The sequence below is a fragment of the Rattus norvegicus genome, chromosome 6 (assembly GCF_036323735.1).
Source record: "Rattus norvegicus strain BN/NHsdMcwi chromosome 6, GRCr8, whole genome shotgun sequence".
Classification (NCBI taxonomy): domain Eukaryota; kingdom Metazoa; phylum Chordata; class Mammalia; order Rodentia; family Muridae; genus Rattus; species Rattus norvegicus.
The window spans coordinates 135,645,018-135,657,794 of NC_086024.1; the positions used below are offsets into that span (position 1 = coordinate 135,645,018).

The 12,777-nt window shown below is 51.3% G+C and overlaps 1 protein-coding gene across 25 annotated transcripts in view; it reads right to left on the minus strand.

The window, feature by feature from the left end:
* The window catches only part of Mok (MOK protein kinase), a 30,877-nt gene continuing 18,100 nt past the window's right edge, over positions 1-12,777 (minus strand). For 7 of the 25 annotated variants that reach the window (NM_001395110.1, XM_039112566.2, XM_039112572.2 and 4 more), the window contains 8 exons: positions 6,951-7,029; positions 6,790-6,838; positions 5,603-5,781; positions 3,875-3,976; positions 2,737-2,910; positions 2,056-2,170; positions 409-606; positions 1-326 (listed from right to left, as the gene is read on the minus strand). In NM_001395110.1, coding sequence (NP_001382039.1) covers positions 246-326; positions 409-606; positions 2,056-2,170; positions 2,737-2,910; positions 3,875-3,976; positions 5,603-5,781; positions 6,790-6,838; positions 6,951-7,029 — 977 coding nt within the window. In that variant the 3' untranslated portion in view covers positions 1-245. Of the gene's footprint in view, positions 607-2,055; positions 2,171-2,736; positions 2,911-3,874; positions 3,977-4,984; positions 5,149-5,602; positions 5,782-6,789; positions 6,839-6,880; positions 7,030-12,777 lie in introns of those variants that run through there. The other 18 variants (XM_063262138.1, XM_039112582.2, XM_008764944.4 and 15 more) reach the window with 15 other exon arrangements.

Genomic DNA, 12,777 nt, shown 5'->3' on the forward strand with positions numbered 1-12,777 from the left:
TGAGGTGGTTTTACAAATATATTAAACTGAAACATTCAGTACAGCTGCATTGGAGTTGCAAACACATATGGCTCCAGGTTGTGGATAGAGACGGGCTGCAGGGCAGCATGTCCTGGGCCACCAGCATTGTGAGGAACAGCAGCACATGAGCGTCCTCTGGCCCATCCGCCCTCGGCCACAGAGGCCTAAGCCTGTCCACAGTGCCAGCCCTTGCTGTCCAAGAGGATGGCCAGGTGGTGGGCTGTTCAGTACTCTCCCCCTTTCCTGTTGATCGTGGGCAGGTGACAGTGTTTCAGGTGAGGTTTGATGTCCTTCTGAGTGTCTGTCTGGTGGAGAAGAACCATAGGCACTGAGTGGAGGCCAAGGCCAGGCCCAAGAGCAGCCCCAGAGAAGCTAGAGATGTACTACCTTCTTGTTCACGACAGCGCACTTCAGGGGTCTCAGCACGGGGACTCTTCCATTTGCCCCAGTGCCCAACACCGACCGCAGTGCAGGACTGGAGCAAGATGACAGTTTGGTCATCCCAGACAGCCTCAGTTTGGGGAGCTCCGTCAGACTAGTCGGCCCCTGTCGCCTGGCACGGCCCTCCTCTTGCCTCAGGGGCTGCTAGAGAAACAGAACACTCATCAGTTGCCCTGCAGGAATCAGGTCAAGGAAAGGAAAGGCGCTGGCCTCAGTGCGGCTAAGCTCCAGCCAGCTCACAGTGCGCTGGCAGGAGGCAGGCTTAGGGCATGCCCCAGGGCCACCAGCCGCTGCAGCTCTAACCGCAGCTCTAACCAGTCCATCTACCCCAGCAGGCTTTGGTAGCTTCAGGGTAAAATTGGTTTCTGCATTGTTTGTGTTTGAGATAAGGCCTCACCAGGTAACCCTGGCTGGCTTGAAACTCACCATGTAGACCAAGATCTGCCTGCTTGCTTCTGCCTCCCGAATGCCGAGATTAAAGGCATGTCCCATCATGCCTGATAGCTTCTGCATTTTTTAAGTACTGAAAGGAATTCCTCTACATTGCTAGCATGTGAAGCAAATGTGGAATACATGTTCGTGTGCAGCTCCCAGGGACAAAGCTCTGCCACCTTAGGTGCCCTCATCGAAGGACTGGGGCACACATACACAGCTGGGAGACAGGCCCACCTTGGATGTGACTATACTTTGGGGGCAGGGCACCATGGAAGGCACCAGCAGACAAGTCTGAGGCAGAGGGTGGTGCGGCTGAGAGGGCAGTCTGGAGGCCATCTGTGGTAATGGGAGCTGAGGGAGCTGCAGGGCCCCTGGGAGGGAAAGCCCTGGAGAAGACAAGTCTGGGAGGGAGTGGGAGCTGGCATTGCACAAGTGCACCTGCCTCCGCTCTGCACTGGACAGGGCAGGCTCTGACCGACACTGGCTGCCCCGGACGGTCAGTGAAGTGGGAGGACAACTGACTGGTAGGCAGCTAAGAAAATGAACAATGTGCTGGCAGAGCTTGGGTGCTAGCCCGACGCTGTGCACTGGCAGAACTAAGCTAATGGCTGCCACGTCAGGATGCAAGGGGATGGTGAAGAGGTGGAAACATTGCACAGTGACGCTGTCATGTCTGACCAGGAGCACGCACAGTCCTGTTGGCCACGCTGCTGCATTCCCCTGGCCTGCCATGCTCACCAGTTATGGCTAGCGGCTACCGTGCCTTCTTAGTACATCCTGACAGGTTCATTCTCGGGATACAGGCCGGTGTTACCACAAAAGGTTTGGCCCAGAACAGGTACTTGCACAGGGTCATCAGGTCAGATACCATGAAAGGGTCCCCTCTCTGGGCTTGCTCACATGTGACGTCAGCCATGGGTCTGCAGCTAGCAGGGTAGAAAAGGACCTGGGGAGTTAGATCCGGGTCCCACAGGGCAATCAGAACATTCCTAAGCCGAGACCATAGTAGCACAGACCTCGGCACAGTGTTCAGACCTCGGCTGACACGATGCCCTCTGGAACAAATGTGACACCACTCTCCACAACTGTGTGGTGGCCTCAGACACAAGTACCTGAAGGCTTTCAGTCTCTACCCAGCTCCCGTATTTCAGCTCATACCTGCTTTCTGCCCTCCTTTGAGAATGACCAGTTGTGACTGGATGATTCTGGCACCATGGAGTACTTGGGGTAGAAAGCTCTTCTGTGCTTGGCCAGGGTCTGTGTCTCAGCTGCCCTACAGGGAGGAGATGAGCGTGGCCACCTCCACTAATGGCTCCCAGGTGCAGCTGCTTCCTGCATCTACAGTCCTCCATTAGAGGAGCCATTTGTGCTGCTTTCCTCGTGAGCTAGAAGCAGCCTCCTCTTCCCTCTGTAACAACCCAGCACTGTCTGGGCTGGGAGCGAACGGGGTCTTAACATGTGCTCTTTACGAGCCTTCCTAGGACCACAGTCCAGTCAGGAGTGTGCTGATGTGTGAGTTGATGCCTCGAGCACTGCAGACACTCCTAGAGCTGGGTGGTAGACGTGCCCCTAGAAAATGAGTGTTGTTGCCCTGTCCATCCCGGATGTGTGCCAGGCTCTTCTAGGGGTTCATCCACTACAGACTTGACACTGAGAAACAGCAGCCACACAGCCCTTTGCCCCTGGGCCAGCAGGAGGTGGCTAACTGCATCACAGAGACGGCCCCAAAAGGCAATGGCCACTGTCAGGACAGCGCTGTTCCCAAGCCTGTCACTGCCCCATGGGTCTCATAGGCCAAGACTTCCCATTCATCACTCAGCAGCCATCGAGAAATCCTACCTCTGCACCTGGAAATAGGGGTGCTGAAGGGCTTGGTGAGCCGCGATTCGTTCATCAGGGTCATAAGCCACCATTGCATGCAGGAGGGAGAGGCATTGCGGGGTCAGATTGGTTGTCAGTAGAGGTATTCCTGATCCCTTTTTAAAAGGAAAATCAAAACTCATAGCTCTCGACCTGTATTGAAAGCCCAATGATAATAAATCATCATGCCATTGAGAGAACTGGTGGTCATCCCCTAACTCTGAGGGGCCCACACTGAAGGGAAGGGTTCACAACCCAAAAGGGAGCAGGTTAGGCTGGGCATAGTGGGACAAGCCTACAGTCACTGTGATAGGGAGGTAAGGATCAGGAATGCAAGGCCAGCCTAGGCTACACAGAGTCTGAGGCAATCAAGGCTTTAGAAGGGGTGAGGGGTAAGAGAACACACAATGCCAATGGCTCCGGGAGAGCCCAGTCATCAGCACAGATCCAACTGCCAGCGCAGCACACATCCCCTAGCCCGTAGGGAAGCTGAGCAAGGGGCGGGTTTCCTCTTCAATTCCACTGTGAACTAAAACTACTCCAACAACCCTAGGAAGCAGAGACGTGTGTGCTCTAAGTGTAAAAGATGCTGTCGCCTGTGACAGCAGAAACCTTGCCTTCCTGCATGACGACAACTAAAGGTGGCTTCTCTACTGACCATCTTAGACCAGGGACTTCTGGGCAATCTGGCCCAGCAGGCCCTGCCCTCCCTGCAGGCCTCAGCCTCATCAAACAAGGCTGCCACAGGGCCGCAAGGGCTGGGCCTCACTGTCACCCTGACTGCTGGCTGGTGGCCCAGGGAGTCAGCTTTTCTGACCCAGGCAACAGTTCTGACCCAAGTAGACCGCAGTCTGGGGACAAGTCCCAACACCAGGCCTTCCGAGAGACTAGGAGAGCTTTTTGTGACTCAAGGATGAGGGCCCCCCACCTCTGAGCACCTCACCACCCCCCCCAAAGAGATGGCTGGCTCCCTTTTCACAGAAGCCCAAATGAGTGGGTGGCCCAGAAAATGCCATGGGGGTGATGAAACTGTTCCTCTGTCCTACCCGGCCCTACTGTAGAAAGGCTGGGCCCAAGACAGTGAGTCTACCCCAGTATCCCAGGACACCACACTTACTGTTTGAACTTAGTGAGGGTCTTCTGACAAGGGGTGCCGATGACATCGTGGATTTTTGAGATCTGGTCCAGTTCATTCACACCAGGAAAGAGGGGCTGCAGGCTGCAAGGGCACAGGGGTGCTGCAGTGGGGCAGGCCTCCCCAGGGGCTCAGCCCCTAGAAACAAGCCTGACACAAGCTGGCCTCTGGCCCGACACACAGCCGGCCTCTGGCCTGCAGACTGCTGCTGCTCTGTATTGGGCCTGAGGATATGTTTAAACGTAAATGTTTTACTATTCTTTACCTTATCTATGGATATTTTGCCTTCCTGGCTACCTGTACACCACGTGCCCGCCAGGTGCTCAGAGACGCCCTGAGGAGGACAGCAAATCCCTTGGAACTAGAATCATGGATGGTTGTGAGCCACCATGCAGGTGCTAGAAACTGAACTCAGGACCTCTGGGAGAGCAGCCAGTGCTCTTAAGCCACCTCTGAGTCACCTCTCCAGTCCCCTAAGTATTTCTTAGGAGACAAACTCAACAGATTGTTCCAAGACAGACAGAGCTACACAGAGAGACCCCTGTCTTGGAAAAAACAAAATAGACATATATGAATAACCCAATCTATGTTCTGGGCTACAACAAAAACTTCAAATACAACTCTGGCTCTGGGACTCTAGCTCTTCGACCAAAGAGGATGCTATGAGAGTAAGAACGGCCCTGCGGGAGAGACAGTGTGCAAAGCCCAGCAGGTTGACTAGTGGCTCGCCTGAGGCCAGCTGGCACTCTGCTCAGACATCACTGGCTGCTGTGCACTTGCTTCTCTATCCTTTAATATCCTTCCAAACTAACTCATGAATCTCAGCATGTGACAGAATTGTCTGTTGTCATTTACAGCCTCAGTAAAGTCACCACTGGGCTTTCCCAACGACATCATCAGTACCCAAGCACTAGTGGCAAAGAAGGCCTGAAGTGCATGACCACACCATGGTTCCACGGCAGCCATTAGGGCAGGTAGGGATGGGTGGCCCCTGGGTCCCTGCCTGTGCTGTTACCTCCATAGAAGAGCTGCTGTAAGAGGCGAGGTTGTCACCCCCTCCCCTCCCCTGGCCAGTTTAGAGGCAGCACACACCTCCAAGTGCAACAAACGCTCAGGCTGTGCTCAGCCATTCCTCTTCCAGGAATGGCGCCAAAAGGTCAGAGGAAGAATGGGCTGGGCTTTCTAGAAAAGTCCAATTATAGGGTTGGGGATTTGGCTCAGTGGTAGAGCGCTTGCCTAGCAAGCGCAAGGCCCTGGGTTCAGTCCCCAGCTCTGAAAAAAAAGAAAAAAAGAAAGAAAGAAAAAAAAGAAAAGTCCAATTATGCCAGAAGGAGCCTCGTGCTCACACTGAGTGGCTTGCGCCACTTGCCCTCACTTCCCCATAGCAGATCTCTGATCTTGAGCTCTTGTCTGTAGTCACTGCATCATCAAGCCCCACCCCTAGCCCCACCCTGCCATGGGGCTGCTGCTGCTGCTGCTGCCGCCCAGGTGAGGCCAACAAGGGCGAGTGCTTGGTAAGAGGTGAGGTGAGATCCTCGCCATCTGCCTGCTGAAGGAAGGCCAGGCAGTAGGAACCAAGCAGAAACCAGGATGGCCGTACCCTCAGAGTATAAAGGAAGGTGCTGCCAAGTGCCTCACCCAACCCCACCATGTGACCTGCCCACGTCGCCCTGCAAGGTACTTCAGCCTCAGGTGCTGGCCCAGCTCTACCTGGCAATCTCATAGAACACGCAGCCAGCGCTCCACAGGTCCATCTTGTATGTGTAGAACCCGTCAGTGAGGAGACACTCTGGGGCCCGGTACCACCGGGTTGAGATGTACTCTGTGTAGGGCTGCTTGGAATAGACACTCCGGCACGACCCAAAGTCCCCTAGTTTCAGGACATCCTGCTGCAAAGGAGAGAGACTAGGGTTGGCTCTGTCTCAGTCTGTAGCCACTGCCACACAGACCATTTCAAATGTACAAACTCTGGGAAAATCCCAGCAGCTAAGCAACTCCTAACACACACTGTGAGGCTTTGTAAGCGCTTCAGAGTCTCTATTGGAAGAACAGAATGCATCACAAACTCCCCTTGCTCGGAGGTAGACAAGTGCACCACCCATCGCAGACAGCTCCCACAGCAGCACCCAAGGCACAGCCTCCCACAGCAGCACCCAGCCCATCTGTCCCAGGTGGTTCAGGGGTTCAGGTCTAGCCTCACTGCGCACAGGCTTCCTACAGCCATGTGGCTCAAGGGGACTCTCCTGATGGCGAATCAAATAGAGAATCCACACGAGGTACACTTTAAGCTTGGGTAGCACAGGAGACTTCTGAAGAGAGCTCAAGGTTAAGAAATCTCAATTCTGGAGGGCCTCGGACTTCCTCTTCTCCCACACTGACATTCAGCAAGGAGAACGGCTATTTGCAGGGAGTCACAGTCTGCTGAGAAGGACTGATGCCTTATACTGCATCCTTCAAGAGGAATGTTAACAGTGCGGACAGCACTTGCTAAAGTGAGCCTTTTACAAACATGGAGGGTGAAGCCTGACAACCCAGGCCAGGGCACAAACTCAGACCCAAACCATATTTTCCAGTTATCTGGGACCCAGTGGATCACATTTCCTATTCTGAGTCTGGAGTGACGGCTCAGTGTTTAAGAGTGTGTGCTGCTCTGGCCAAGGACTCGGGCTCAGTTCCCAGCACCCACACAGCAGCTCCCAGCCCTCTAACTCCGGTCCAAGGCTCTCACAGTCTACCCCTTCCATGGGCACCTACACTTCTGCACCTGCCCACACTCGTCTAACACATGCATTTCATTAAAAATAAAATACAAACCTAGAAAAATAAGACATTTAAAACTTTATAGTCTACCTTTATTTTGATATCAAAATAAAACTTTTCTATATAAAAGTTTTTACCTTTACTAGTATATTTTCTGGTTTTACATCTCTGTGAAATATCCCGTTTCTGCATTGAGTATTAAAGACAGAATGAGAGAATGACTTGCACCTCCAGTTCCAAAGCCTCCGCCTGGAGCCATGTCCCTGTGGGCTGGCTGGGGAGCCGCCCTCCCAGCTACCTGTGCATATGGTCCAGCGATTTGCACAACTGGTACATGTAGTGCATGATCTTTTTCTCTGACAACGGATGTCTTCTCCCTGCGCAACAAGAAAATGGGCCAGTGTTTACCAGGGCCACGCATGCACACCTTTATAATAAACCCAAAGTCTTTGACTTTCACACTGTGGTCAAGCTGGCAGGGGCAGCATTTGGAAGACGGAAGCCCGAGGACGGAGTTCAAGGTGATTCTTCACTGTACAAAACTCATCCTGGACTGAATTACACTAGACCTTAGCTCAAAGACTCCTTCCTCTCTAAAAACAAAAGAGCAAGCATGGGACAACTTAGGTTCCCCAGTGAAAAATAACTGGAGTACGTTTAGGAAACAGTGTAAAGATGCCATCCCATTCTTACACCTTTACTTAGTGAGTTGGGGAGGGCACAGGAATGTCACATGAGGACGGCGTGTGAGAGTCAGTCTTTCCTTCCATCCCGTGGGTCCCAGGAATTGGACTCAGGTTGCGAGTGAGTGAGGTGTGTGGGCCCTGGATATCCTCAAGTTGGAATTATAGGCAGCCCTTATAGCTTGAACTCGGGTCCTCTGGAGGAACAACAGAAGCTCTTCCTCTCAGAGACTCTCCAGTCCAAATTCGCAGTTCATGGCACTCAATTGCTGGCACGACAGCCGACTGTTTCCCAAAGGGGTCCCATTTCCCTTGATTTCATTGTGAAAGGTGAACATTTGTACACTAAGTTTCAACTCTTTAACAGGATCATGGTTCATTCACTCTTTCCCTATTTGACACTGTTAGTTTAAAATGTTTAATAATTTTTAGTAAATATATTTGTTTTTTTCTTTGAACTGCTAAAAAAGAGTATTTATGATATGAAATAGAAAACCGTTAGCAGGGTGGTGGTACACACCTTTAGACCCCATGCTCTAGAGACAGAGGCAGGCAGTGCTCTGAGTTCAAGGCCAGCTTGGTCTACAGAGCAAATTCCAGGATAGCCTGGGCTATAGAGAAACCCTGTCCTGAAAAAGCAAACAACAAAAACAAACAAAGAGAAAGAAAATAGTCAATTGCAGGCCTAACCTAATACTCACAAAGTAGGGGCACAAAAGCAGATCCCAGGGCCAGCCTGGGCTACACAGTGAGTTGAGGAGAGCCTGAGCTAAATAAAACCCTGTCTCAAAAACGATGCCAAACAAACAAATCATAGAGTAACTCAAGCCAGCTGAAGATAGTAGCCTGCAATTGCAGAGCCCAGGAGGAGAGAAAATCGCCACAAGTTCAAGGCCAGCCTACACTACATAATTAGCCCCAAGCCAGACTGAGCTATATAGCAGTGCTGGCTCAGAAGCAGAAAATAATTTAGTTTTAAGATCTCCATGTACAAGGGCTGGAGAGATGGCTCGATAGTTAGAGCACTGACTGCTCTTCCAGAGGTCCTGAGTTCAATTCCCAGCAACCACATGGTGGCTGACGACGATCTGTAATGGGATCTGGCGCCCTCTTCTGGTGTGTCTGGAGATAGCTACAGTGTATTCACATACATAAAATAAATAAATAAATCTTTAAAAAAAAAACGACCTCCAAGTACAGTAACTTCTCATTCAGTCCCATAACCTTTTCTTGTATTGTTTCACATGACATTCTAGTTTCCTGGAATTACAAAACAATCAGGGCCGGAGAGATGGTCAGCAGTTGAGAGCACTTCCTGCTCTGGCACCACACTGGGCAGTTGTTCCAGGAGACTCAACACCCTCTTCTGGGCTCTGCAGGCCAAATACATTCATTCAGGCACACACACTCGCACACACACGCGCACATGCACTCGCACACACATGTGCTCACGCACACACACACACATAAAATAAAATACATTTAAAGAATATAAGGGGGGTGACACTGCTTAGTGGTTAAAGGCACTGCTGCCCTTGGTCTGCACCCACATGGTTGTTCACAACCGATCCTAACTCCAGGTCCACGTCCTCTACCGCCCTCTTCTGCCTTCCATCTGCATCCGGATCACATGTGCACACAGACACACGCAGGCAAAACACTCTTCCAAAACAAATGTTTATAAGTTAATTAAAACTAAGATTCTGTTAGTGTTCCCAGGCCTAGGGATTTGATGACCTACTACGTGTGTGGCCAGAGATGTAGTTCATCAGTGCATCCCTTCCAGCATGCTTAGACCCTCGGTACACACACACACACACACACACACACACACACGCACACACACATGCACACCACACGCGCACACACACACACACACACACACACACACACACACACACACACACACACACAGAGCCAGGCGTAATGGTGTCTTACTTCTTTAACTGCAGCACTTGCAAGTCTAAGGCAAGGCTGCCACCAGCTCAGACTATAAAGTCAGACCTGTGTCAAAAACTTTCTTCTATGTATAGAAAATGGAGATCCACGTATAATGACACAAATAGACAGTCCCAAGCACTGGGGAGGAAGACTCCATGTTTCAGGATGGCCTGAGCAAGGACCTTCCATCTCCCTCACAGCAGCTGGCATTGGGCTCTCCTCAGGCTTGCCCTGGGATTACGAATTGGTGCTGACCGCTCCTCACAATCCCCCTCATCCTATCCCTCTCCAGAGTCCCGGTTCACACCTGCCTCCATGCTGCTCCACTCACTTACGGGAGCGCATCTGCCGCCGTGTCTGCATAGCCAAATCTTTTATGAGTGAGTGTGTGTGGGGGGGGGGTTGTTTTTTTGAGACAGGGTCTCTCTATGTATTACCCTGGCTGGCGTACAACTCAATATGGAGGCCAGGCCTCTACCTCCCATGTGCTTGGTTTAAAGGCTTAGGCCATCACATCTGGCCAATTCTTTTCTCTAAATTCACATTTATTTATGTGTATGACTGTGTATGTGTATGTGTGTATACACAAATATGCCACAAGAGCATGTGGAGGTCAGAGAACGACTTGAAAGTCTCCCACTCAGGCCGGTCCACAGCTTTGGCAGCAAGCACCTTTGCCTGTTTAGCCATCTCAGCGGCCTACATCCAGATCTTGGCGTTATCATCTCAAGTGAACCTCGGGAGTCACTGTTAGGAAAGTCTGTGCTGTGCACCATCACCACGGTAGCGTCAGGAAGTGGACGCTAAGGCCCACACTCAGGTCTACTGAGTCCTAAGCATGGGCACAGGGTCCAGGAATCTGATTTCTTAGCTGCTTTGGGCCCCAGCATGAGTTCTAATCAGTCCCCGCCCCCCTTCCTTGGTCTCCACCCAAGCCCAGGTGACCAGGTGGCCAGCTCTCTTCCCTGTCCATCCCTAGGAGGGGTCCTCGTGAGAGGGGGGCACTGGAAGAACAGTGCAAGAGCAGTGATCTAGACAGTGAGAGTCCACGCCCTGGAAAGGAATGGGTTTACTACTACCCAAGTCATCCCAGCAGTCCCAGTCCCCCAGGCCCACTGTATGTCTGCTTCCTACCAGTTTCCTCTTTCACACAGTCTAGAACAAACAGAAAAAAAGAAAGACAATGAGCAACCACTAGAGAACGTCCTGTCTGCGGGATGAGTGACAAACCCGAAGCCTCTTCCCTCATCTGTATAACTCGAGTCTGCGCAAGTCAATTTTCAGTGAGCACAGTCACTCGGAAGGCTGGATGGGATGTCGCACACAGCCTCACTGATGTGAGTAAGCAGCGGACCTGGCCTGCATTATAACTAAAGGCCCTGTCTTCCAGCAAGTCTGGGTTTCTGGTCAGGCTTGGAGGTCAAGTGCTGGTCTCAGCATAGCACAGCCAAATGGTTCTCCATACTGGAGGCCCAAAGGTCATGCCCACTGCATGTGTGTATACACACATGCCTCTGTGTGATCCACGGAACACCTTGTATCTCACAAAAGGCTCTGAAAAACAAAAAAGCCAGAGAGCCACACCTGAGACCAGAGACCAGAGGCGAGAAGAACAGCCTAAATGATCTTGGGTAACTCTCTCTCATCAGCCAGGGCAAACTAAGGACAGACAGAGTCCTCCCAGTTCTGTGCTTTGCAAGTACATTGTCTTAGGCAACTGAAAATGGAATTTGTTTGAAATTCAATTTCTTTACCTCTCAAATAGGGCTTGGATCACTGGAGAGGAGATCAAAGGCAGAAGCGCACTGCACACGGAGACTCTTGACTACTCAGGAACTATACCACACACTGTAAACTGAGGGGCAAGGCTGGACATGGAGACATGGGTGGGCACTGCTCTCCACACTTTATGTAGGATTTAAGCCCCAAGGCAACCACTGGAGGTAGACACCACAAGCTCTCCACGAGGATATCAGGAGCACACAGCTGAGCATGGACTCTGACCCACATGCCGTCTCATACCATAGGAGATCTGAACCCCACTTTCCAGAAGCTCCTAACCAACGGAGGGCTGCAAACTCACAATTGGTGAGGTGCTGAGAACACACAACTCCTGGACTCAGGGGATACTGCAGAAGGGTCGGTGTGTGTGTGTGTGTGTTATGTGTGTATGTGTGTTTGTGTGTGTGGTTATGTGTGGTTGTGGTGTGTGTATTTTTGTGTGTGTGTTTCTGTGTGTGTTTGTGTTATGTGTGTGTGTGGTTATGTGTGTGTGCTGTGTGTGTGTATTTGTGTGTGTGTTGTGTGTATTTGTGTGTTTCTGTGTGTGTTTGTGTGTGTGTGTGTGTGTGTGTGTGTGTGTGTGTGTTGTGAGGAACCCGAGGACGGGCTAGAGTGCTGTGGCATACTGTTTTCCAGGCGCGGCAGTGTACTGCTCTGCTGAACCTATAGTGGCTGTGGTCACCTACACAAGACTTCCAGAAGCTGGGCCTGTCAACACTCTGTAACAAGGAAATGGACCACACGGAGCCCCATCCCTCCCTCAGGATCTACAGGCAGTTAATGGAGACATTTTCTTCAGCGGTGTGTCTTCCAGTAAGGGCCCATGCTCCTGTAGATAACCCTCCATCCAGGCTCCTATAAGCAACCCTAAGCTCATTGGGTCTCACACACAGAAAGAAATAAGCACACTCATGATACACACACGTGTGCAAGCAAACACTCATACACATAAGGCAAACCAGTATTTTCTAAACAGGGGTGAAAGAGGAAGAGGGGTGGTGGGAACAGGATGGATTAGCAGGAGTGAGAGAGGGAAAGTGATGGTAGAGAGGCAAATTAGATCAAAACCCATTACAGACATGGATGAAACCCATCGTTTGCATAATAATACAGGCCCATGAAAAAACAGCCACAAAACCCGAAGGATGGTGTCAGTGCTTCAGAAAGAACATTGCCCGGTGACAAGTGCTGTGTGCCTCACACACCCCGAACGGCAGAGCCCAACAGTCAAGGAAACAAAGATGTTGTCATGCTGAGTCAGACGGTCAAAACCTACTGGGAATGCTGTAACCAAGATGGCCAGCGAGGCTGGAGAGACAGCGCAGTGGTTAAGCCTGATTCCACTCCTAGAGAGGACCAGAGTTCAGCTCCCAGCAGCCAGCCAAGTGCTCACAACAGCCTGAAACCTCAGCTCCACTGCAAGGGATCAGATGCCCTCTTCTGACCAACCTGCACACCCATGGCTCAGTGTACACTCACACACACACACACACACACACACACACACACACACACACACACACACACACACAAAGAGAGAAAATAATTTAAAATGCAAAGCAGTTGTTGCAGTGTGTGTGTGGAGAGGGGTGTTGATACAAGGTTTCTCTGTGTAGCCTTGGCTGTCCCAGAACTAGCTCTGTAGACCAGTCTGGCCTCAAGCTCACAGAGATCTATCTGCCTCCTGAGCCACCACTGCCTGGCACACAAATATATAAC